This window comes from Pithys albifrons, chromosome 12, assembly GCF_047495875.1.
Source record: "Pithys albifrons albifrons isolate INPA30051 chromosome 12, PitAlb_v1, whole genome shotgun sequence".
In the NCBI taxonomy this organism is placed as follows: domain Eukaryota; kingdom Metazoa; phylum Chordata; class Aves; order Passeriformes; family Thamnophilidae; genus Pithys; species Pithys albifrons.
The window spans coordinates 2,724,323-2,747,628 of NC_092469.1; the positions used below are offsets into that span (position 1 = coordinate 2,724,323).

Here is a 23,306-nt window from a genome sequence, read left to right on the forward strand (position 1 = left end):
GTCAGCAGGGTGGTGTGAGGGGCCAGCAGGGCGGTGTGAGGGGACAGCAGGGCGGTGTGAGGGACCAGCAGGGCGGTGTGAGGAGTCAGCAGGGTGGTGTGAGGGGCCAGCAGGGCGCTGTGAGGGGCCAGCAGGGCGCTGTGAGGGCCCAGCAGGGCGCTGTGAGGGCCCAGCAGGGCGCTGTGAGGAGTCAGCAGGGTGATGTGAGGGGCCAGCACAGGGCGGTGTGAAGGGCCAGCAGGGCGGTGTGAGGGACCAGCAGGGCGGTGTGAGGGGCCAGCAGGGCGCTGTGAGGGCCCAGCAGGGCGCCGTGAGGGCCCAGCAGGGCGCCGTGAGGGGCCAGCAGGGCGCTGTGAGGGCCCAGCAGGACGGTGTGAGGGGCCAGCAGGACGGTGTGAGGGGCCAGCAGGACGGTGTGAGGGGCCAGCAGGGCGCTGTGAGGGGCCACAGCGGGGACAGGGCCCGGCAACATGGCGGCTCTGCCGGCAGGGGGCGCCCCGCGCGCGGCAGGGGCCGGGAGGGAAGGGCGGGAAAGGCTCCCTCAAGAAGGGCGGGATGGGACGGGAGGGCTCCCTCAGGGAGGGCGGGATGGGATGGGACGGGAGGGCTCCCTCAGGGAGGGCGGGATGGGATGGGAGGGCTCCCTCAGGGAAGGCTCTGTGAGGGCAGAAATGAAGGAAAGGCTCCCTCAGGAAGGGCGGGAAGGAAATAAGGGGGGGCTCCCTCAGGAAAGGCTCCCTGAGGGGCGACAGGAAGGGGGGAAACTCCCAGGAAAGGCTCCCTCGGGAAGGAGGGTTCCCTCAGGCAGGGCAAGAAGGGCGGGCTCCCTAAGGGGCGGAGGAAAAGAAGGGCGGGCTCCCTTAAGGAAAGGCTCCGTGAGGGAAGGCAGGACTCCCTCAGGAAAGGCTCCCTAGGGAAAGGCTCCCTCAAGCAGGACGGGAAGGAAGGCAGGACTCCCTCAGGAAACGCTGCCTTGGGGCCCGCGCTGCTCCCCAGGCCTCGGGGCTGTGTGGAAGCGCCTCTGAGCGAGCTCCGCCCGGGCACCGCGGCAGGGACACAGCCAGGGCGCGCCCTGCAGCGACCGGAGGGAGCTGTGCACCAGTGCAGGAAAGGGTTAAAGCCTCCTGTGAAAACAGGATGCTTCCCTCTAGTGGGTTCTCCCCTGAAAGTCGTATTTTATGGAGGAAAATTGCTTGAGGGAGCTGATCACAATCCATATGCAGTCGGCCTGAGGCAGGAGGAAGGTGTTGGTGCGACACCAGTGAGATGGAGCAGCAAAGCCACGCACCAGAGACGGGCCATGACAGGTACCAGCTCATGGAGGGTGGGGGGCAAGAGAACCACAGGTTGCTTTCAATGCTTGTGTCTGACCTTTATTAAAGGTGTTACAGAACAATAGCCAGAGCATGCCAGTCCGCTAGCAAAGAGGGCTCAACAGTACCAGAGGAGAAAAGAGGATAAACAACTTGTTGACAAACAGGTTTCTCTATTTTTTTTTTTGTAGTGGTGGACAGTGATGCTGATTTAAGAATGTGAAATAGACCCTCTAGGATACCAAAAATACATTTCTTCTGCATACATTTGCTTCACTGTCTTTCCAGGAATTTTCTTCCTTTTTGCATAGCTGTCCACATAGCTCACAGACAAAACATGAAAGCTTTTACCAAACATCAGTAAACTTTTGTTTTCACAGCAGCACTAGGACAAAAAAAATCTGAACTTGCTCAAATGCATGAAATGATGTAACCTGAACAACCTACAGTTGTAGATCTGATTCTTGGAACACATTCTAGTTTCCAGCTTACAGCAGAACCAGTCCAAAAAGACAGAAGGTAGTTCACTTGGCTTCAGAGGACCTTACACAGTGAGTGAGGCAAATCTCATCAGGGCTGCACTTCAAGGAGAGAGAGTGAAGAAGTTTTACTCATACCTTTTATTTTCTAAGATCAGTAGGTGATCAATTTTCAGGAATTTGAGGGGTAAGAACTGAAGGAATATACCAGCAGCACTTTACAGATTACCAGCCACAAAAATAGAAAGCAACTATACAATCTTGGGGGTTCACAAAACTAGTTTTCATTTGTAACACTTGACGCAACAAGATTAACTGCAACAAGTGAAGAAGCTACATCTGTAAAGTGCCATTTTTGTTAGAAGTGGCTAAAAAAGCACAACTACAATGGATTTGGGTATTGTGTGGTGAGATTGTCGATGTCCTCCAAGTGTTTCCTTTCAGGCTCTGTGTTTTTTGATGAAACTGATGAGCCCATTTGTTGAGCTATCATGAGATGTCACTGGAGCATCTGACTCCAGTTCAGGCTCAATTTTCTTGGCAAGTTGTTTTCCAAGCTCAACTCTGCATTTATAAAAGCAGGAGAAGAAAAAAGGAGCATTAGTGCTAACAACTTAAAGAGGATTTACTATAAGCCATTGACATTAAAAATGGATGCCAGTAAAGTAACTCTGCAGTGAGCACTGCGATGCTTTTCCCCTCACAAATTACTGACAAAGTATTCAACTCTGTGCCATTCCTAAACAACTGGAGTTCTCACAGCTGCTTTGCTGAACAGACAGCTCAAATTACAGGAGGTCTAAAGACAAATTCTTGTTTTAAAAGGTGAGCAGAGTCTTTTCCCCCCAGTATTGGCCTGTGTTACACAGCCTGCCCCAGTGCAGAAGGCATTCAGGTCACTCCTGCCACTGCTAAAGGTGACACTGCTCAGAACACCAATCTGTGGCACCAAGACAAGAAACAGCAGCTGAGCTGCAGGTCTGGAATCATCCCCAACACTACAGTGGGCTATCCAGGAGTTACAGCCTCACAGGGTAAGAACCTGGCATATTCCAACAGCTGCAACAAACTAGGCTGGTCCTACAGGGCCCCACATTCCATAGCTTTGGATGCCATTCCAGATTTCCAGGTGTGGCAGTGTAAGCTGTACTTGCTCCTGTCCCACTCCTGATTTCAGAGTTTAGAGCAGTACAGCTGCTACTGGACAGTCTGCCCTTCTCAGGTTCTCCTGCAGTATTTCAGTTAAAAAGCACAGCTCTAAGAACACACACACACAAATGATCCTTCAGCCTTTAAGAAGACAGCTCAGGGTAAACTGCCATTCTACACCTGTAGAGCAAATGTGCTCTTCAAAACAAGCCCTCACAGCACAGGCTGCACCTGAAAAATCTTATTTCCCAAACCCTCCACCTAAGCCTTCCTACAGCATGTTGTACAGTTCCTATCACTACAGATTAAAAAGCATCTGATTGGCTCCTGATTGAATCTTCCACTTTTAAGTGACAAAGTACTAAAGCTGCTGTTGTGCACATGAACTCCAGCACAGCCCTCAGGCACAGATGCAGACCCTGCCAGGAATGTTCTGGTCTCTACTATAGAAAAATTCACAGGTCCTCAGTCTCTGGCACAACAGATCCCACTCAAACTGCCTACTAAAGGTTTCTACAGGTAAAAATTCTTTTCCTTTCTCATTCTCAGAGCACAGTATTATAGTATCATAGTATTCTAAATCCAACTAAACAAAGGTCCTTAGCTAAAACTGTACCTACAAAGTCATTATGCATGACTGAATAAGGATACACAGTGACTTATCCCCAGAAAAACTGTTTTCATTTAAAACTACCCTATAATAATTTTGTTGTCTTTTCTCTGAAACAGGACAGATTAAGAAATATCAGTCAATAAATACAAGAAACAGAACACAGAGACTTACCCCCACTGGTCATAACTGTTAATATCCCAGACAATTCCTTGAACAAATATCTTGTGCTCATACATGGCTATAAGAAGAAAGAGATTTATCAACAGACTTGATCAGAAAGCCTTAATAAACACTGACAATTGTCAGATCTATTTACTTACCAATGATGGCTCCCAGAGTGAATGGGTTGAGTTTTGTAAACATGATGGAATTGGTTGGTCGATTTCCCTCAAAGACCTTTCAAAACAAGAGTTATGTTGTAAAACTTACATCAGAAACTCGTTTGTATTTTCCTCACAGCCCACTGGACTATTTGCATTAGCAGTAAACGGGCAGTCCTGGAAGCTCTAAAGGGTAACACCTTCAACCATAAGATTGCACCACTTCCATGTTTCATTACAAGCACAATGGCAACTTCTCTCCACGCCCCACGCTGGCTGCTGTGGGCTACAGGAGTGAAACACGTCAATTGCCCAGGGCAGTGCTGACACAGCTCCTCCTCCCTGAAACGCCTCAAAGGGCTCGAGCAGGGAGCTGGAGCCCAAGTGCTGCCTGCAGCCTGCTCAGAGTGCCCCTGTCCCGGCTGCCTCAGCAGTGCCCTCACTGCAGGGGCAGAGAGAGAGCCCGGGTACCTTGTGGGGCAGGAGCTTCTCCAGGGCCTCCCCGCTCAGCCCGGCCGCCTGCAGCTCCTTCCGAGCCTCCTCTGCCGTCTTCCCCTTCATCAAGGCCTCAGTCTGGGCAAGGAAGTTGGCCAGAAGGATCTAAGGGAGAAACAAACACAGCTCAGGTTTCCTTTCCCGTAGCTGAACAGTGGTACCTGCTGCTCCAACCCGTGCCTGGGCTGGACTCAACTCTTGTTTTTAACACTGTAGCAGGAAAATGGGCAGCAGTTCTGGCTGCCCAAACCCGGCTGCTGGTGCTGTTCCTTCAGAGTGCCAGGAAACTTAATTACTATTTTAAAGTGCCTGCATCCAACGACAACCAGACAGTTTTGCAGGATCCTGCTGCTGCCAGAACTGGCAGAACAAGGAGCCAGGACCTCACAGCCCTTTCACACCCAGTGTCAGCTGTGCTTTCATCCCATGCTATACCATATGCATGGAAACCCAGGTGCAAAGATCAGGCACAGGTACCAACCAAGTGCACTTACCTGTATGCAGGAGTCTCCACAGCAGCTCACTACCAATCCCTGCCAAGGCAGTTCCTATTCACTGCCTAATCTTAGCCTGCAAATTCACGTGTAGCTACACTGAAGGTAAATTCTTACTGTATCAACAGTCAAATGAAACATTTTCTCCCCTTCTTTTGCAAAGTCATACTCAAACTTTCACCTGTACTTGGTATTACCTGACAAAAATAATTTAGATATTTTCAGATCTACTGTGACTGTTGACAGAGCCCATATGTATAGTTTCAAGGGGCGTTCAGAAATAGTGCACACTGCAAGTCCAAATAAGCTTTAATGCTTCAGCCACGAGAAATACGGGGGCCTGACAAAGAACTTATTACCTTGTGATGCAAGCCATTTCTGATTGGGTGCTGGGTCTGGACTGGGATGAGAAAATCACAGGGAATCATGCGAGTTCCTGTAAGAAAAGCCACATTAATAACCCTGCAACAGTAAATTCTTAGAAAATCTTCAATTCTCACCCTATTTTCAGAGTTACTGGCAGACTCAGTCACTTTTAAAAGTTTTATAGAAGAGGTTTTTTACTAGTAACAGCAGGGGGAAGTTACAATACAGCTCACTAGTCTCAGGTTCATTTGACCCTCCTTATTGTAAAAATACCTGCATCTTGTGGCCTTCAAAAGCCACTGATGCAGAGCCCCATAGAACACAATGCTAGGTTAGGTAGAGTCCAAACTCCAAACCAGTGCCAGCCCTGCAGCCCTGAGGCCATTGAGGATTTAACTGCCGGTTTCAGTTTACCTTGGTGGATGAGCTGGTAAAAGGCGTGCTGCCCGTTGGTGCCGGGCTCTCCCCACACAATGGGGCCAGTGCTGTAGTCCACTCGGGAGCCCTTCTTGGTGATGTACTTGCCATTGGACTCCATATCACCCTGGAAGGGAAGGGGGGTATCGCTCAGTATCAGTGTAAGTTCCCCCACACACATCAACTATAGTGAACTCTGCTTGTTTATATGAGCTTTTTAAGTATCAGGGATACAGCTACTTAATTTATGGACATCGAGATAATGGAGGTTTGAGGAAAGGCCTTTAACTGAGCAAATAAGATGCTATCAGTCTTGGCACAGGCCTCTTTAGGCCACTGGTTCCATGAACTGAAGTGACTGAAGTTTTAACCCACACATGCAATCACGTCTGGAGCCAGGAGAGCAGCTCGTCCCGCTCCCTCTGAACACCCCCACCTGCTGGAAGTAGGCAGCGAAGCGGTGCATGTACTGGTCGTAGGGCAGCAGGGCGTGGGTCTCACAGCCGTAGCAGTTGATGTACCACACCCCCAGCATGGCCAACAGCACGGGCATGTTCTTCTCCAGGGGGGCAGTGTGGAAGTGATTATCCTGGTGACACAGGAAAATTAACACTTTGATAAAGCAACTGGCACCCTTCCCAACTCTTACATTGTTTTTATGTCACTGATTCAGAGAGAGCTTCCCAAGCACGGCTGTTTTAGGAGCATTGAGAGGACCTGGGGAGCTGAACTTTAGAAACCAACCTGCCTTCAGTTACCTTACTAGAAACTCTTAAAGAGAACAAATCTGAAACAGGCATTCCACACTCACCATCCAGTGGGCTCCTGCAAGCAGACTCTCAAAGTTGTCAAAACCTAACAATGGAAAAAGGCAGTTTGTATTTACTACTACAGCTGAAACTTGATTTGTCTTGTACAGACTATTGTAAAACAGTTTTGATTCCTTGTGTGCAGCAAGACCCCCAACTACTAATTGAGTTAAAGCTGCACTTTGACTTCTCCTGAAATCTGCATCCCATAAGCCAGGCATTTACTTATGCTTTAAGCCTGGCCTTTGAAGCAAGTCCAACTTCATGAAACATATTTCAAAAAACCTTTGCCTAAAATTCCCATTCAGACAGAATGAACAGCTAGAAAGAAAACAGAGGTATTTAATACAGAGCCTGCTTTAAGGCTACACAGTTTTCAGCAAGTTCAAACACTCAGTCACTTTACAGCCTCATCGGGAGAGACATCCCCAAGAAAACAGGGCAGTGCTGGCACAGCAGGATTTCTGTGCTGGTCTGAGGAGGAACCGCTCTAAGAAGATACTCTCATAGAAAAAAGCTCAACCCCCCTCCCTTCCCTGTTCTCTCAACAATTCACCTGAATTTTTTTTGCTTTATAATTAGGGTATTTAAACCTCTATTCACTTTCACTAATTAATAGTCTAGCTAACTTTTTTAACTTCCTTTCCTGCAAAGACATAAATCCTGATTCTTATGTAGACATTAGGAGGTAAAGTGTCTGGCAATGCAAGCAGCAGCTCTCCCTGTGGTCAGGAGACAGCTGTGGGAGATGAAGGGTCTAAGAGGAAGAGGTGCAGATAGACTGGCATGTCAGCACTCAGCACCAAATCTGTCTGACAGCAGCAATGAACAGTTAGTGCTGAAAAAACAGTCACAGCCTCACTGGTTTATTTTGCTCTTATCGTACATTTTTCTACACATGACAACTCCTATTCATATAATTCCAAAACACCAAACCCAGTGTTATTCTTCTTACCCCAGTCTAAGGGAATTCTAGCTTTTGTTTAGAAAAATAAATTACATTATAGTTTCAGACTTTAAACATCTGAAAGCAGTGATGAGGGAACAATGTGATCAGGCTCTATAGCCAGGATGAACAAGTACTGGGAACAACAGGAATTAACAGGAGGAGATGACAGTTAACAATGCTAAAGAGAGCTCAACATGCACTGCTGGAGATACAGGACCTTGACAGAGTGTGTACACTCCCAGGAACTGAACACCTGCTCCCAGGGTAGGAAGGGCAGCTGCAAGGTCTGATTTCCCAGCACTGACAGGGCTTTACATACACTGGGCACTTCTGGCCATGCAAATACTAAAGAGAACCAATTTGACTATTTGTACCCAAATACGGGCAATTTCCCAAACTGCATTTGCAGCACTAGAATGCTGACATTTCCACTGCATTACAGGCCTTTTAGCACAAACGTACTCAGAGCAGGCTGGGCAAACCAAATTCACCCCAAATGTGACCCACATGAAGCATTCCATAGTTCAATTCCTGAGGCAAACAGCCCAACTCCTGGCACAGTGACCTCCCAGGAACACCTACCGATGTGCAGGGCGATGGAGAGACCAATGGCAGACCACAGGGAGTAGCGGCCACCAACCCACTGCAAACAAGAGACTGGTTTAGATGGAGAAGTGCAAAGCTTTGGAATTCAAACTTATTCAAACAATTAGAAAACAGCAGCACGTGTTTGGATTATTTTCAGCAAAATCCACATTCTTTCTGGTTATAGTTCACTACATGTTACATGGCATAGTCAAGGGAACCTGCACCTTACAGCATCCCCCTAGGGAATCCTGAGGTGTGCATTTTTTGAAAGTCTGGAGTTATCCTATTTGTCCAATTTATATAACTCTGTTGAACCAGATCCCTTGATTCCAGTTCATTTTCAAACCTTCAGTTTGCAGCTTGTATTAATTGCTTTCCTAGTACCAGCCCTCCATAGGTAAGGCCTGCTTCAGGGAGATTCTGACAATCTAGGGAATTCCAGGGAATTCCTGAGCAGCAGCTTTAAAACCCAGCTTGTCAGGCAATTAGTCAATGAGGCAAACAAACTTGTTTCTAATTAAGGACCAAGACTAAGGGCAGTATACTTAAAATATGCATCTGCTACAGACTATCAAATCAGAGTCCCATTTCTGATGTCTGACCTTTACAGGCCCAGGTTGTCCCCTGCAGACACCAAATGTCACAGCTTATAATAACAACGACTTGCACACAGGAATAAGCCAAGACTTGGCTCTCCTGTTACTCCACAGCTGATGGACAGCTAAGAACACTCAAGGCCCCTCTTCAGACCTTTGACTGCAGGATTGTAATGCCATGGCCAATAGTCTGGCTTGCCTGACACGTTCAAAATGTGCCTTTAATTAAGAGTTTTCAGGTGTTTCAGTGCACTGAACACAACTACTATAATTTAGGTGCTTTTGCAGTTTTCAGACATGTAGTTAGAATCAGCTTAATTGCTTCAGGAAATGCCAGCAATTAACATCTACCACATAACATTAGACATTTACTTACATCCCAAAACTCAAACATGTTCTCTGGGTCAATTCCAAAGTCTTTAACTTTAGGCTAAAATAAAAAAAAAACCATCACGTAAGAACAGCATAAATAAACCCAACAATATTAAAGCACTTTACAACCAGCAAACAAACACAAGTTGGTTACCTATTAAATACATAATTTCAGAGCAACATCCTCTAATTTTAAAAATGCATGACATCCATCCCCTTCATTTCCAATATCTATCATTATTCACTACTAAAAAAATCAATGACATACATTCATCAGAAAATGAGTGTAAGTGCCATAGAGTTCAGAGTTGGACTGACATTCAGTTTACAGTTACCAGAACCCTAATTAAAAAAAGGAATTTTGTACCTCAGTACCTGACAGCCTGCCCATGATTGCTCTGTGTTTTCCTAATTGCTGTGGGTCTCTCCACTTCATACATGGGCATGGAACATCAGCATTCACCATAAGCATTATTCAAACTGCCTGCATGGCTCCAGCCCTCACTTGGAGTTTAGAATAGGATTTGTTTACATAACTGCACTCACACACACTGAGGCAGTTACAGGTTACACTCACTAATAAGAGCAGTAATTTCAAGTACAAAACATCTTTATTTCAGATTTAAAGCTTTAGCAGAGAAAGCACACATCCATAACCAAAGTCCAATCTTGATACAGCTCAATACTCTAGCAGTGTTTCAGTTCCTTTCAACAGAAAAAAGGCTTCCTTTCAAGAGGAGTGCTAAAATTTGGTATTCAAGTGTCTTAAAAGATAGGCTTCCTTATTAAAGTGAGGCCACCTCAAAGGTACACAGAAAAAATAAACTAGATTGGTTATACTTACAGCGTTGGTAGACAAGGCAACAAAATGCTTGGCCACAGCTGAAGGCTTAATAAAGATAAAAATACAGTTAGAGCTAAAATACTAATTATTTTAATTTCTGTTTACAAAGCTGATCTGCTGCCACTTACACAAAATACTGTTGACTACCAACAGTTATTTGTGTGTTACGAACTTGAAATCATCATATTCACACTGACTGTGGGATTTGGCAGCGTGCCCAAGGATCCCATTTCCGTCAGTGCCTCGGGAGAGCAGCACTCCAGTTCCCCCAGAGCCTCGGCAGCCTGGGCACCAGCACCTCCTGCACATGGAGCAGGCTGTGCACACACAGCCATCCCACCAGGGTCACACGACACAGCTGGCACTCCTGAGAAGCCTCCAGCTCCAGAGTCAGACTTTGGTCTTGCAGTAAGTGCTCTGCTGAACAGTTGTCTGCAACAATGAGGCATTTCAAAGCCCAGCTGCCAAACCAAGTGCAGCTGCCCTGACTGGACAGGTTAAGGACCATCTTAATTACCTGAACAGGCACTGTCTGCTCTTCTCCATTTAAGAGTTAGAAATAGGAGAGAATGAGCCAAATACAAGGGTTCTATCCATAGCACAGCCATCTGCCACAGAAATGTCACTGTGTCACTCCAGCCAGAGCTTCATGTCTAGTTTTTAAAGATTTGACAAGAATTAAAAGGCAATGCCACACAGAGTATTCTTGGATTTTTGCATCAGTAGTTCAATCAAACTGTTGTCCAGCTCCAAGGCAAACACTGCACTCTGTTATTTAACAGGCAGGATTTGGGGAACAATGCATGGCAACCATTTATAATGGAAAACTAGGGGGTTTATCACTTTGACTGGAACAGAGTCTGTCACCAACAACACAGCACTGAAATGATCCAGGTACAGCATTTGCTGAGCTCATGTTTGGGCAGTTACTGGCTCTGGGAAGGCCCAGGGAGAGCCCACCCAGCAAAGAGCTGTTGCATTGTCAGTGAACCCAAACAGTCGCACTCACATCGTTAGCAGCTCGCAGGAACCACTCCTTGGCCGTTTCTGCGTTGGTGATGGTCTCCTGGGTGGTGAAAGTCTGCAGCCAGAGAGCAAGAAGGTAAGTAAGACACTTCTTAAAACAGAAACAACTTCAGGTTGCTAAAGCATCACACACTGCAGATAACCAGAGCACAGTGAGTATGGATGTGCAAACACACAGCTGCTGCCAGACTGCAGAACAAAGCAGGCTCACGAATCCAGGGAACAGCAGTGCTGCTGAATTCACCCACCTAGTTTCAAACTAGCATGTGTCTGGAGAATTGGAATAGTTATTCCCCATTTTCTACATTCCCACCCACAAAATGTTCTGCAAAACTTTGACACTACAGTTTTCTACTTTAGTCTTTTACTTAAACTTTTACCACTCAACTAAGAAGGAACTAATTGAGCATCACAACAGGATAACCCAGCTGGACTTTCATCTTGTTTTCAATTCCTACTTTTTCACGCAGGAACTCTCATTTCTACTAAGATTCTTGCCATAATTTTGGTTTGCTGATTGGAGCAAAACATTTTCCTGCTTCATGAAGTGTGCAGAGAAGTTCAGTCATGCAGTTTTGCAAATATCTACAACCATTCTGATTTACTCAGCCATCAAAATTTAGCTTTAAGGGTAGATTCAACCTACTCTCATCCATCCCCAGAAATATTTCATTATGAAACACAAGCCTGTTATGGAAAAAACATGCCATTCATCCTCTTCCAAATGTATCCAATTATCTAACTACAGTCTGGCAAACAGAAACCAAAGTGTTACTCTTTCAGTCTGTCACTTTTCTAAGCCTTTGAACCGTGATCCCTGGACTCAATTATTCCAAGTAACCATTAGTACTACTTTGTGTAGTTTCCTTATTATTCCATAAGTTGCTGCTCAGCCGCAGCACTGCCAAGATTCGATAATGAGCAGCAGGGCAGAGCATGGCCAGCTTTGCTCATGTTCATTTGCTGCAGATTGTCTCCAACAGCAGAAAGGTTCTACTGTGCTTTACAAACCAAGGTGACCCACATTACATAACTATGAGGTCTGTCTCCATCCCTTCCCTCTGCCTGGACAGCAGCATTCCTCAGAGGAAGCTGGGCCAGCAGGTATGCTCACAGAGTCAGTTATTAGCAAGGCAAGACTTAAAGGCAGCTCTTCTGTCTGTAATCAGAAGTTAAGGGTCACCTTAGACAGGGAAGGATAGTCTGCTGGTACTTTGTAAGTAAAGCAGCTTAGTATTTATAGTGCTCAAGGAGCTTGGCATTTAAGTTATTGAGGTGAAGGTATTTTGTTACTATCCTAAAACAACATGGGAGATTCTTAAACTACATGCAATTCATTTATGCAAAGAAACAGAACACTTAGCAAGTAACGCTGCACTTAACGTGCAGGACCAAAGTCCTTTAGGAATGAGACAAGATTTGGAATTTCAAAGCAATAACCACATACAATCCTACACTCCACCCACAGGGAATTACAGGAAAACAGACTTCTGTGACTAAAACTTAGACTTGCACTGACTGAGAAATACACCTGAAATTGCTCATGTATCTAGTCTAGGCTAAGTGATTTTCAGCACTTGACTTAGGAATCCCCAGGTATTTCAGCAGCAACACAAGCTTGTACTGCAGGTTTAGAATGAATCACAACAGGCCTGTCCAGAAATAACCCACACTACAAGTCCCTGATCTAGATCTTCCTGTGGACAGACCTCTATTCTTTACAGGCAGAGCAAGTCCCAGCCCAGTGCTTGTATCAGACATACCTTTGATGCAATGATGAAGAGAGTGGTGTCTGGTTTGAGCTCAGCCAGGGTCTTGGCTATATGGGTACCATCGATGTTGGACACAAACCAGACACGAGGGCCTCCCTTGGAATATGGTTTCAGGGCTTCAGTGACCATCAGAGGGCCCTGGGGAGAAGCCACAATTGGATTTCACCTTCACTGCAGGCACACACACAAAGATGTGCAAGGTGTACAGAGGTCAGGAGCTTACCAGGTCAGAGCCACCGATCCCAATATTGACCACATCAGTGATGGCCTTTCCGGAGTAGCCTTTCCATTCCCCGCCACGGACTCTCTGTGGCAAAAAACATGGCAATGACATTTCATCCTTACTCCAAAGCCAGGGACTCTGACCCTGGAAATAGGCTGTGTTTTCAGGTACTGTTGTGGAAAGTCTCCAAAGGCAACTTTCAGGCTTCCTACACTCAGAACTACCTGCTTAGCTACACATTTGATTAGGTCTGAGGTTACACTCATCAAGTGCTGGAGGTCTAATACACAGTCAAAAACACATTGCAAGATCAAACTCTGCTCCTGTGTGGACTGCTGTAGCATTTAGTGTTGGCAAAGGCAGCAGAAGTCTAGCCAAAAATGAAAAAATCTTGGACATTATCAAACTATTCGCAACAAACATTTGAACCTGAAACATGTCTAAGTGTCTTTAGTTAGAATCAACTTCACTAACCAAACTGGAAGAGAACAGGATTAACAAAGCCACAGAAGTAGAGAAATATTGGCAAATCAAACATTCAAAAACGTTTTCTATTGCATGCATGCTTTGCTTTAGGATTTATTTCTGGGCTGCACCTTCACAGCACATGGTGCAAGTTTCTGCTCTATCTTTGCTCTTTAAGAGTCACTGAGAGCTTTAAGACACGATTACAATCATTAAGTAACAAAATTCTGCATTGAATTTTGTCCATCTTTTACCACCTATGCATTAAATTTGTTCCAATCACAAAAGGACTCCAGCATCAGGAATACTTCCAAGTACATTCCCCAAGTCTAAAACAACTTCTCCACAAAGCACTTAGTTATGCTGACAGTTCCCCTCCTGCCCTACTGATGTCTAAGCTTCTCATTTTTCCAAACAGAAAAACCATTGTTAATATACACCAGTCCCATACCCTGCAGATGATGTTGCCATGGTCTGAAAGTCCCATCTGCTAAGTCAGTCAACTCAAACAGAACCTTTGTTAGTATTTTCAAAGAAACTGCTTATCATATTTTGCAGAGAAGATACACCTGCATGGAAAGTGCTATTCCCAGGCTCTGGTGACAGAAACCATGGAGCCATCCAGAGGGTGGCACCAGGGAAAGCTCTGGCACTACCAAAACCTTCATCAACTAAACCTTCATCGGTGGCAGAGAGACCAGTGAATTTCTGTAGCCATTCAATTCTCCCACTATCTGAACAAACTACCAAATTCAGACCAACTAGTGGCAGTTATTGTGGTTTAGGACCAGGCTCATTTAGGAATCAAGGCTCATTTTGCACAGGTTAAAAGTATGAGCTGGCCACTCCCACCTGTGTGAGACTCACAATTGCACCCAAGCAGGTCCAGGTCCCCACAGCCATGTTTAAAATACATTAAAACTGTTCAGGGAGCTTTTACTACAAACAAAACAGAGTCACAAAGGATTTTGGCCTAAAACCAGAAGATCTTTAAGAAACTATTTAAATAGAGTATAATCAAATAGCAATTGAGCTGGGAGCTTCTACCTCTCTCCTCATGTTACACAAACGTTAAGAGGCACTTTCCATTTGATGAAGTCGAGTAGTCAAAAAATTAGCAAAAAATAAAGTGACATTTGAATGGCACTTAATGATTTACAAGACTTCCAAAGTAAACACGGGATTACTGCTGAAAGAGCAAGACCTAGAGAGCCCATGAAAGAAAAAGCCAACTGGGAACAGACAGAGAAAAGTGAATCAATAAAAACAGCTCCAACTCCACGCCTGAGCCAGAACTATTGTAAACCTCAAACAAGGGCCCAGTAACTCATGTGAACCCACCTACAGTCAGTGCTTCACAACACACATGTAAGAACCTGGCTGGGAACACAACAGGAAAAATAACCTATGGTGTACTTTATACCTGGCAGAAGTGTTTCATCTTGTCCAACACTTTGTTGACTTCTGGAACAACATCCTTCCCATCGACCAGGATTGGCACATTGGAGCGATTCCTCAGGGCAATGTGAAGCACAGCCCGGTTCTGAAACAAGGGAGAACAGCCAGATGGAGCCACTTCCAAGTGATACCCAGGGGCCTCAGGTGCCTCAATCAGAAGGCAGCACAATCTTCAGGAATTAAAAACCCTCAGATTAACCGGGATTAGCAGGGCAGTATTTTGGGTGTGTGTACTGCACACATCCCCAGCTCCCTGAGTCACCCTCACTTCACACAGTCAGTGCAGAGGGCTTACAACTGCAAATAGCATGCAAAGTAATAGTTTACCTGGAGAAAAATCCCTTAAAAACACTTAAGAGATTGAGGATCAGAATTCAGCATTGTTCAGTACTCAGTGATCTTTACTTTGGCATGCTTTAGGTAGACAACAGCGAAACTGTTCCTTATTGATTTAAATACCAAATGCTAATTCAAAAATCATTGAGTTTGTGGTTACTGAATTGCCATACAAAAAGCCTCTTTCACTCACTAATTAAAGTGTACCCACTTAAATCTGGGGTGAAGAGAGAATTTTTTTTGCAGCACTCAGCCACAGAACAGATTTGGTAGGTACTGCTCACTACCAGGCTTGAAGGATGCTTTGTCTTGATCCAGAGAAGCAGCCAGATGTGACCTGATGTCTATAGCTAAGCAAAGTATTTCCCAAATACACAGGCTATGAAGGCTGTGCCCAGCATGAGTGGCCAGAGGAGTTACCTGGTAAAGCTCTGTCTTTGTGCCATACCAAGATGCAAGTTTTAACTCATCTGGGACAAACACCTGGCAATGCCACACTTGGGTGCACTGTAAGGAACTTCCACATTAGCACACACCATGCAGCCATTGCCTGCAGCACCAAACACAGACAAGTCTGAAATACTTCAGACAAAAATCTAAAAAATGTTCTAAATCAGACCCAGAGCAGTGGACGAGTCAGTTCTTGCCATTAAGCAGCTCCCTTGTGTCTCACTGCTTTAGGTTCAGTCACATTGACAGCATCCTGTTTAATGTCTCCTGACAATTTCACATTGCCCACTTATTAACAGAGCCAACCAACTTGATTTGATATTCTATAAAACAGAAAAAATTAAACAAATCAACCCCAAGTCAACTTCTGACTTGGAAGGAAACAGCCTGACAAGAAAACAATGTTACCAGACTCATGATGTAGGCAACTGATACATGACTGGTGTCAAGACAGCAGCAGGATAGGGAGCCAGGAGCAGAAACCAAACACATCCCAGTTCCATAGTGTGTTTAAGTGCTTCCTGTGAAAACCACATCCTTCTGAGCAGGTTTCAGCTGCTCTCACACAGTGAGGAGCCACTCCATGATATACAGTCAGAGATGGGCTAACCCTCTAATAATCTGTGTTACATGAGGCTGGTGGAAGGCACTATCTGTGAACACCCTGCAGACATTTCCCAGCCCCCTTCCCCCCTTTCTCTTTTCACTAGTTACACCTGCAAACTGAAAGCATTAAGACAGAAGGAAGAGGAACCATTCCTCCAGATAAGCTTTATCTGTTTCTGACTGTGCATCATTCACAAACAATACAATGTCCAACTGCTGAGTTAGTTCCAGCAAACAGCTTGTGCAATAGCCAAGGCAGCCAAGAGCCAAGTCAAAGGCAACACTGATTTCTATGGATTTGCCTCAAAATTACTAAGTAGCCCTTATGTGTTAAGGCAGACTAACAAAACCCACTATACCATTCAGTTTCCAGAATTCATCCTTCTTTTCATATTAGAAGAAAGGACAGTTGGTTTTCTGTATAATTTAGTGAGGATTTAAGCACAACTCCAACCAGACCTACAGAAGCGGAAGGTCCTCATCCTGTTACTGAAACACATGGCTGCATTTCCCAAGACTGTTTGTAGTCTTGACTGTTGAACAGACTCAAAGCCAAGCAGCACCCCAGCCCAAAGCAGTGTCTTACACAATCCTCACCCACACCTTGTAGGCAGTTTATTCAGCTCTATGAACACTGACATTAGGCAAAAGCGTGTAAGGGATACCTGGAATGCAATACTCTGCTCCATGCCCTTTGCAAGATCTAACTCATCTTCCTCTCTACAAAAGAGGGAAGAGAAGAAAAAAAATACCACCAAAATCTCTAAAAATTTAAGGTATATATTGAAAGCAGGATTGAGTAACATTATTCACACACATTTTTCTTCTGTTTTTTAGTAAGAGCTGTAAAAATTTCTCCTGTAAGTAGTGCAGCAAACATTACAAGCACTCAGCATTTCAAAGGAGCAATGAAAGCACGTTTTTTCCAAGACTTTGTTTACACAGATGCATGAACATCCCTAACACACAGGCACGACTGAAGGGGCAGGAACCACGGACAGAAATAGCTTTACCTCAGTGAAGTTGATCTTCTCCCCACTGAACATGCGCTCCCGGGCACTCTCCACACCCCTCGACTTGGCCTGAGAAATGCAAGCACAGATTCCTCTTAAAAATAGCAGCAGGTCAACAGGCACTACACAGGTCCAGCTACATCAAAGACCAGGAATATTTAACACAAGACAGTGAAATGGTATTGGATTAAAACACTCACTAGATTTAGAGAAAAAATTATTCTCCCATTTTAAAGCACGTCTTTTGATGCTGTTTGTTCCCTTCCCATGTTACAGACTAACAAATGCTGAAAGGTCAAGATGCAATGAGTCCACATTAACTACTCAGTTCCATGTTGTTGTACTGCCACAGGATTCATTTGCACCAGCTTAGAATTTTTTAACTGAAGAGTAGCAATAGTACTTTTGTTACAGCTACTTTTGCTAATTCTTCCCGTATGTGTTCCAAGCCTTTGGCTGCACCAATACTTAAAGAAGGAAGAGTTGTAAATATGGACACCATGCTAAAATGAAATCAATGACACAAACTGCTTTCTTAAAACAGATCCAACTGCAAATGAATCTCCAAACTAGGACTGCATGACACATGAAATATTCTTTCAGTTACAGATATAGAAGACAGGGCCTGCTCTTGCAGCTTTATATGAATCTCCTACTTTCCTGCAGACCTCAGTAACAGCTAAATGCCAGCTGGAGTTTATACAGACAAACATCTTCTCAGTGAGCACAAGATCTGCACACTGACAACCAGCCTTGTAGCTTGGGGCTGGATGACAAGGCAAGAATTTGAACAGTGCCAAGATTTGTAAACTGATGCCTTTTAGCTCTTATGGTCTCTCAAATCCAGGGCTAATGAATATAAGCAAAGCTACAACAGTGAGCTGCAGGCAAGACCTGCCTTGTTTAAAAAACATATTTGGTTTACTAATGTAGTAGTTAAAATGGTTACCAGTTCAATCAGCATTTTCATCACTTCTTCTGTGACAAGGTTCTTGGAGTAATCCAGTAAGATATCCCCATGGTCAGTATTCACAGTCAGGCTGTCAAAACCAACAGGCTGTTTAGCTGCACATTCTTGAACATATCACAGAATAAGAGACCCTAACTGAGTGTCCAATTTGCCCAACAAGGTTCATAAGGTGACTTACCAGTGTGGGTTTTTACTGAAGACCAGGTTTTTCAACAAGCTGAATTAGGGTCCACTTTCTGCTTGTGAAAATCCAAATACAATGAAATGTATTTGATGCATATCTGGACAATCCCATTGTTTTCACCAAGCCACCAGCATTCCCCAGCAATAATTATTAGCTTTTTCCTAATGTATCATCAGTAAAGAGCTCATCACATTCTTCTGCTGTTGAAAAATCAAGCTGCCTTCCTATACCTCCTTTAGCACAAATACAGCCAGTCATTCTCTCAGACTTGAAAGAGCCCAATTTAAAAATCTACACAGATTAATGTACAGAAACATTCTGTCAAATACTATGCAGAATTAAACCCCACTTGCACATGGTTTAATCTCACAGTTCTCACTGACTCTGGCAGTCTCCCAATTATTTAACTAATCATCTGCAAGCTACAGCCCAACCCTTCAGAACACAGGCACATATAGATCCATATGGACATACAGACACATCTCCCATCTGAAACACCAGTGGCAGCCCAGCAGAAACCAAGTGAGCCTTTGTGTCCTCGTGTCTGTGCGAGTCCTACAGCTCCAGTCCTTGACAGCACTGGTTTTACCCATTTCTGCCCTGCACTCATTTCCAACCAAATACATACAGTTACTCTAACAGAGGAACTGAATTCTGTGAGTGACTCAGCCACCTTCTGTAAAAGCACAGCTTACTCTGCCTGTTGCTACACACCCACAGGAAATTGCAGCCACCCAGGGCTCAGTGTCCCTGCCCTGGTCATTGTCTCCCCTGCTTTTGCTTTCTCAACACCTGAGCACAGGAACATGCACTGCTATTTTAGTCACCACATATGCCAGAGAGTTCACAGGGACAAACCACGGCATAACTGTTATTCAGAGCGTACATAACACGACAGAGCAGGCAAGATTCTGCAGAGGAAGAACAGAGCTGAGCTGAGAAACAGTAACAACAGAAGGCCTAGGCATTTTTGTGGCTTCATTAACTTGGGGAAAAGCACAGTAACATCCTTTTTTTTCTCTTCAAATACAAGAGACACTAAGGGAAGGAAGGTCTCTTCAAGCACAGCCTTAGACTGTGTTTCTCTTATAAGCACGAACACAGGCAAGCAAGGAAAAGCAGTGGTAATGCTGCTCATCACCTCTTCAGTGGGCTGCAAACAACCCTGAAACCCAGACCAAGAAGCACAAGGATACCTAGAATATGGATGGCTGATGGAGGGACTGTTACCTCTCACCTGCCAAATCTGCTATCACTGATAAAGTACAAAAGAAAAATGAGAACCAAGTCTTCGAAATTTGATGCAATTTATTTATAGAGGCATCTCAGACTTGAGCACATGTCACTAATGATACAGCAAGGCCATTAGTAACACTTCTTCAGTTTGGAGAAGCAGAACTCTTCTTCAAATTCTCCTTCTATAGTAAACTGTAAATTATAGTCTTCCCCAATGTTCTACTCTACAAAGAAAATATAAGGATTTCATGTTTGTTTACCCGACATACAGCTTACATCTACACTTCATTATTTTACTTGTACAAATACAGAAGTCAATCTCACTAGACCTAGAAGGCAAAATAACCCATGAAACCATGGCTGGCTTTAAACTACTGCTCGTTTGAAGAAACTGCAGAAAGGTGCAAGACATTTCAGGCAAAAACAAAGCATGCCATGGCCACCAGACTGAACTTCCCACGCAGGAGGTGGAGGGCAGAGCACACACTGTAATCTGGTGTTAAACCCCGGCATGGAGGGACCCACCCCTTCTTTAAGCAGAGGCTCAGCCGTGCTGCCCAGCTCCCCCTGCAATGCAGCAGCCCGGGCAGTGCTGCCCAGGGGCACACGAGCCTCGGCACGTCAGCCACAGCCACCCAAGGGACACAGCCCTCCCTCCTTCAGAGCTCACCTCCCAACCACTTATCTCCCACCACACTGTCCATCGAGACTGGAGCTCCTTCTGAGCCTCCAACACGCATAACCCAACTGGCAGGAGTGCAATTCCAGAGCTTTACACCTTGCCCCAGTTATTTGCATCGGGAGCACCTTAACCAGCACCCAGGTGTCTGTTACCCACTGAGTTTTATGATGTGGCTGCATCATACCAGTTCTAACCCTTCAAAACCAATAGTTTCTAGTGAACAACCCACGTTGCTAAGACCCCCTGTCCCTCACAGACCTCACCTTACCACCTTGGGTAGCAAAGAAAGCCAAAGATGCATCTTACAGGTGTGACCACACTCCCAACCAGGAAAATAGGATATACAAATTTGGAGGCAGAAAAAAGGACAAAAGCAAGAAAGGATCTTCTATCTAAATTCTGTAGGATGCAATCAGTGAGTGTAAGGGTCTTATAAGAATATTAAATATTGACACCTGTGCTCAGAGATAAAATATTCAGGTTAAAAGTTATTCACACCAGTCTGGAATTCCTCCAGAACCAGTACCAGGAAGCACTTTCATATGGGTGTTTCTCTTTTCTTCTTCTAAAGAAAGAGACAGTCAGTGATTTTATGATAACACCTACAAAGTTAACAAATATATTCATAAAGTTTAATTGCTCATGAGGAGAGGTGCAAATTGCAGAGGACCGTGTGGCCAAACCTCCAGGCCATTTGGGTTTCAGCAGATGTTGAGCACCCTCATCCTGCGGGGCTGCTCACAGTGGACAGAGCAGATCTGTCCCACGCAGGCCACTCTGCAACTGTACTTTGCTGTAAGGAAGCTCTCCTAGTCTAGAACATGATGGTTTACCAGGAGACAGGACTGAAATAATCAAAAGAAAGGATTACAAGAGATTAAGTAAACCTAAAACTCCGTTTCCTCTGCTTAAATGGAACACAAAAGGACATGAGTTTGGGCAGCTATTTGACATAGATAACCTCAGAAAAGAACATTTCACAAAGAAAACCCTGGAGATAAGGAAAAGCTGAAACCAGAACGAGCTCTTAAGTAATAGAGTTAGTAAATTTGTATAACATAACACTGACAAATTGCTCTAACAATATAAGAAGTCCTGTTAGAAGAGTCAGGTGAAGTCAGCACTCCAAAAATTTAGCACACCTTTTCCATGAATGCCAACGATACTTAACTCTTGTATATTAGTATGGAGGATTTCATACACACTGTTTAATTACAATTTAAGAACTTTATAATGCGATCAAAAGGGAAAAAAAGCAATCACTTCACCTAGGCCAGTACTGAAAGGCCCGGTGCACGCAACAAGCCTTCTCTCGGCACTCAGGAGCAGAAGGCCCCTTTATCACCCAGGCTCACGTTACAATCCCAGGCTGTGATGCTCGGACACGGTGCTGGATTCCCCGCGGGTGCCGCAGCCCCGCAGCGCGGCCGCACACGGGGGGAAGGGAGCGCAGCCACGATGCTCGCACAGGTTACTGCCCCTCGCCACAGCCACCCATCCTGAGCAGCGCCGGGCCGGGACCGTGCGGGGACCGTGCGGGGCCGCGGTGAGCGCCGTGAGTGTTTGTGTGTGTGCCGTGTGTGTGTGTGAGTGTGCGCTGTGTGCGTGCCATGACTGTGTGTGCCGTGTGTGTGTGTGAGTGTGCGCTGTGTGTGTGCCATGACTGTGTGTGCCGTGTGTGTGTGTGAGTGTGCGCTGTGTGTGTGCCATGACTGTGTGTGCCGTGTGTGTGTGTGAGTGTGCGCTGTGTGTGTGCCATGACTGTGTGTGTGAGTGTGCGCTGTGTGTGAGTGTGCGCTGTGTGTGTGCCGTGTGTGTGTGTGTGAGTGTGCGCTGTGTGTGTGCCATGACTGTGTGTGCCGTGTGTGTGTGTGAGTGTGCGCTGTGTGTGTGCCATGACTGTGTGTGTGAGTGTGCGCTGTGTGTGAGTGTGCGCTGTGTGTGTGCCGTGTGTGTGTGTGTGAGTGTGCGCTGTGTGTGTGCCATGACTGTGTGTGCCGTGTGTGTGTGTGAGTGTGCGCTGTGTGTGTGCCATGACTGTGTGTGCCGCCCGGCACGTACCGCCCGCAAGGATGAGTCAAGGGCAGTGGCGCGGCCGCCCCCGGGGCTGCGGGAGCGCCCTCGGCCCGCGGCATGGGCCCATCGGCCCCGCACGGCCCCAGCGCTCCACTGGCCCCGCACGGCCCGGCCCCAGCACGGGCCCATCACCCCACCGGCCCGCACGGCCCGGTCTGCGCCCATCGGCCCCGCATGGCACAGCCCTGCCCCGTGGCCACCGGCTCCGCACGGCCCGGCCCCAGCCTGGGCCCATCGGCTCCATCGGCCCCGCACGGCTCGGCCCCGCCCGGCCCCACCGGCCCCGCACGGAGCAGGCAGGGGTGCCCCACTGGGCCCCGCTCCCGCTGGAGCCGCGCGGGGCGTGGAGGGCGGCGGGGCCGGAGGAGGCGCCGCGGCCGCCCCAGCGAGGGCCCAGCCCCAGTTACAGCCCGGCCAGGGGCGAGGGCGGCGGGCACCGGCCCCGGCCCTGCGGCACAGCCCGACTCCCCGGCCCTGCCCGGCCCCGCACGCGGCGCCGCCCCGGGGCCCACCTGAATTTCTGGAAGCGATCCTTGTCGGCCTCGAAGAGCTTCCGCAGCACCAGCTTGGAGGCGTTCGCCTTGTGCCACTCCAGCAGCTTCTTGAACTGGGGGTCGCCGGACAGCGCCATGTCCGCGGGCAGGGCCGGGCAGTGCGAACGGAGCTGCTGCCGCCGCCGCGCCGCCTTTATAGGCTCGGCACGGCCTCCTGTGCCCGCCCCGCCCGGCACGGCCCTCCCTGCGCGGGGATCCCGCCGGGCCGCCACACGAGAGGGAGGAGCGGCCGCGGGGAGGAGCCGGGGCGGGGGCCGGGGCCGGGGCGGGGGCCGGGGGCCGGGCCTGGAGCCGGAGCAGGGGCCGGTCCCGCCTGCCCCGCGCTCCTCGGCGTTGCCGACGGCCCCGCGGGCAGCGCAGCGCTCCGGCCGTGCCCCGGTGCGAGGGACCCGCCTGTGCCCGGTGTGCGCCCGCGGGGCTCGGCCGCAATCACCGACCCCTCTGGGCTCGG

General features: G+C 46.9%; 1 protein-coding gene across 1 annotated transcript; it reads right to left on the bottom strand.

Moving 5' to 3' along the window:
- Window positions 1-1,351: 1,351 nt before the first annotated feature.
- Window positions 1,352-23,053, bottom strand: GPI (glucose-6-phosphate isomerase). Its single transcript, XM_071567219.1, has 18 exons — window positions 22,814-23,053; window positions 18,103-18,193; window positions 17,154-17,222; window positions 14,714-14,833; window positions 12,826-12,909; window positions 12,594-12,740; window positions 10,814-10,885; window positions 9,805-9,849; window positions 8,965-9,018; window positions 7,987-8,047; window positions 6,458-6,501; window positions 6,083-6,235; window positions 5,644-5,773; window positions 5,223-5,299; window positions 4,346-4,474; window positions 3,875-3,950; window positions 3,726-3,792; window positions 1,352-2,356 (listed from the first exon to the last, which is right to left on the bottom strand). Exons 1-18 carry the CDS (start codon window positions 22,930-22,932, stop codon window positions 2,233-2,235), a joined length of 1,662 nt encoding a protein of 553 aa, XP_071423320.1. The 5' UTR covers window positions 22,933-23,053; the 3' UTR covers window positions 1,352-2,232.
- Window positions 23,054-23,306: the final 253 nt, after the last annotated feature.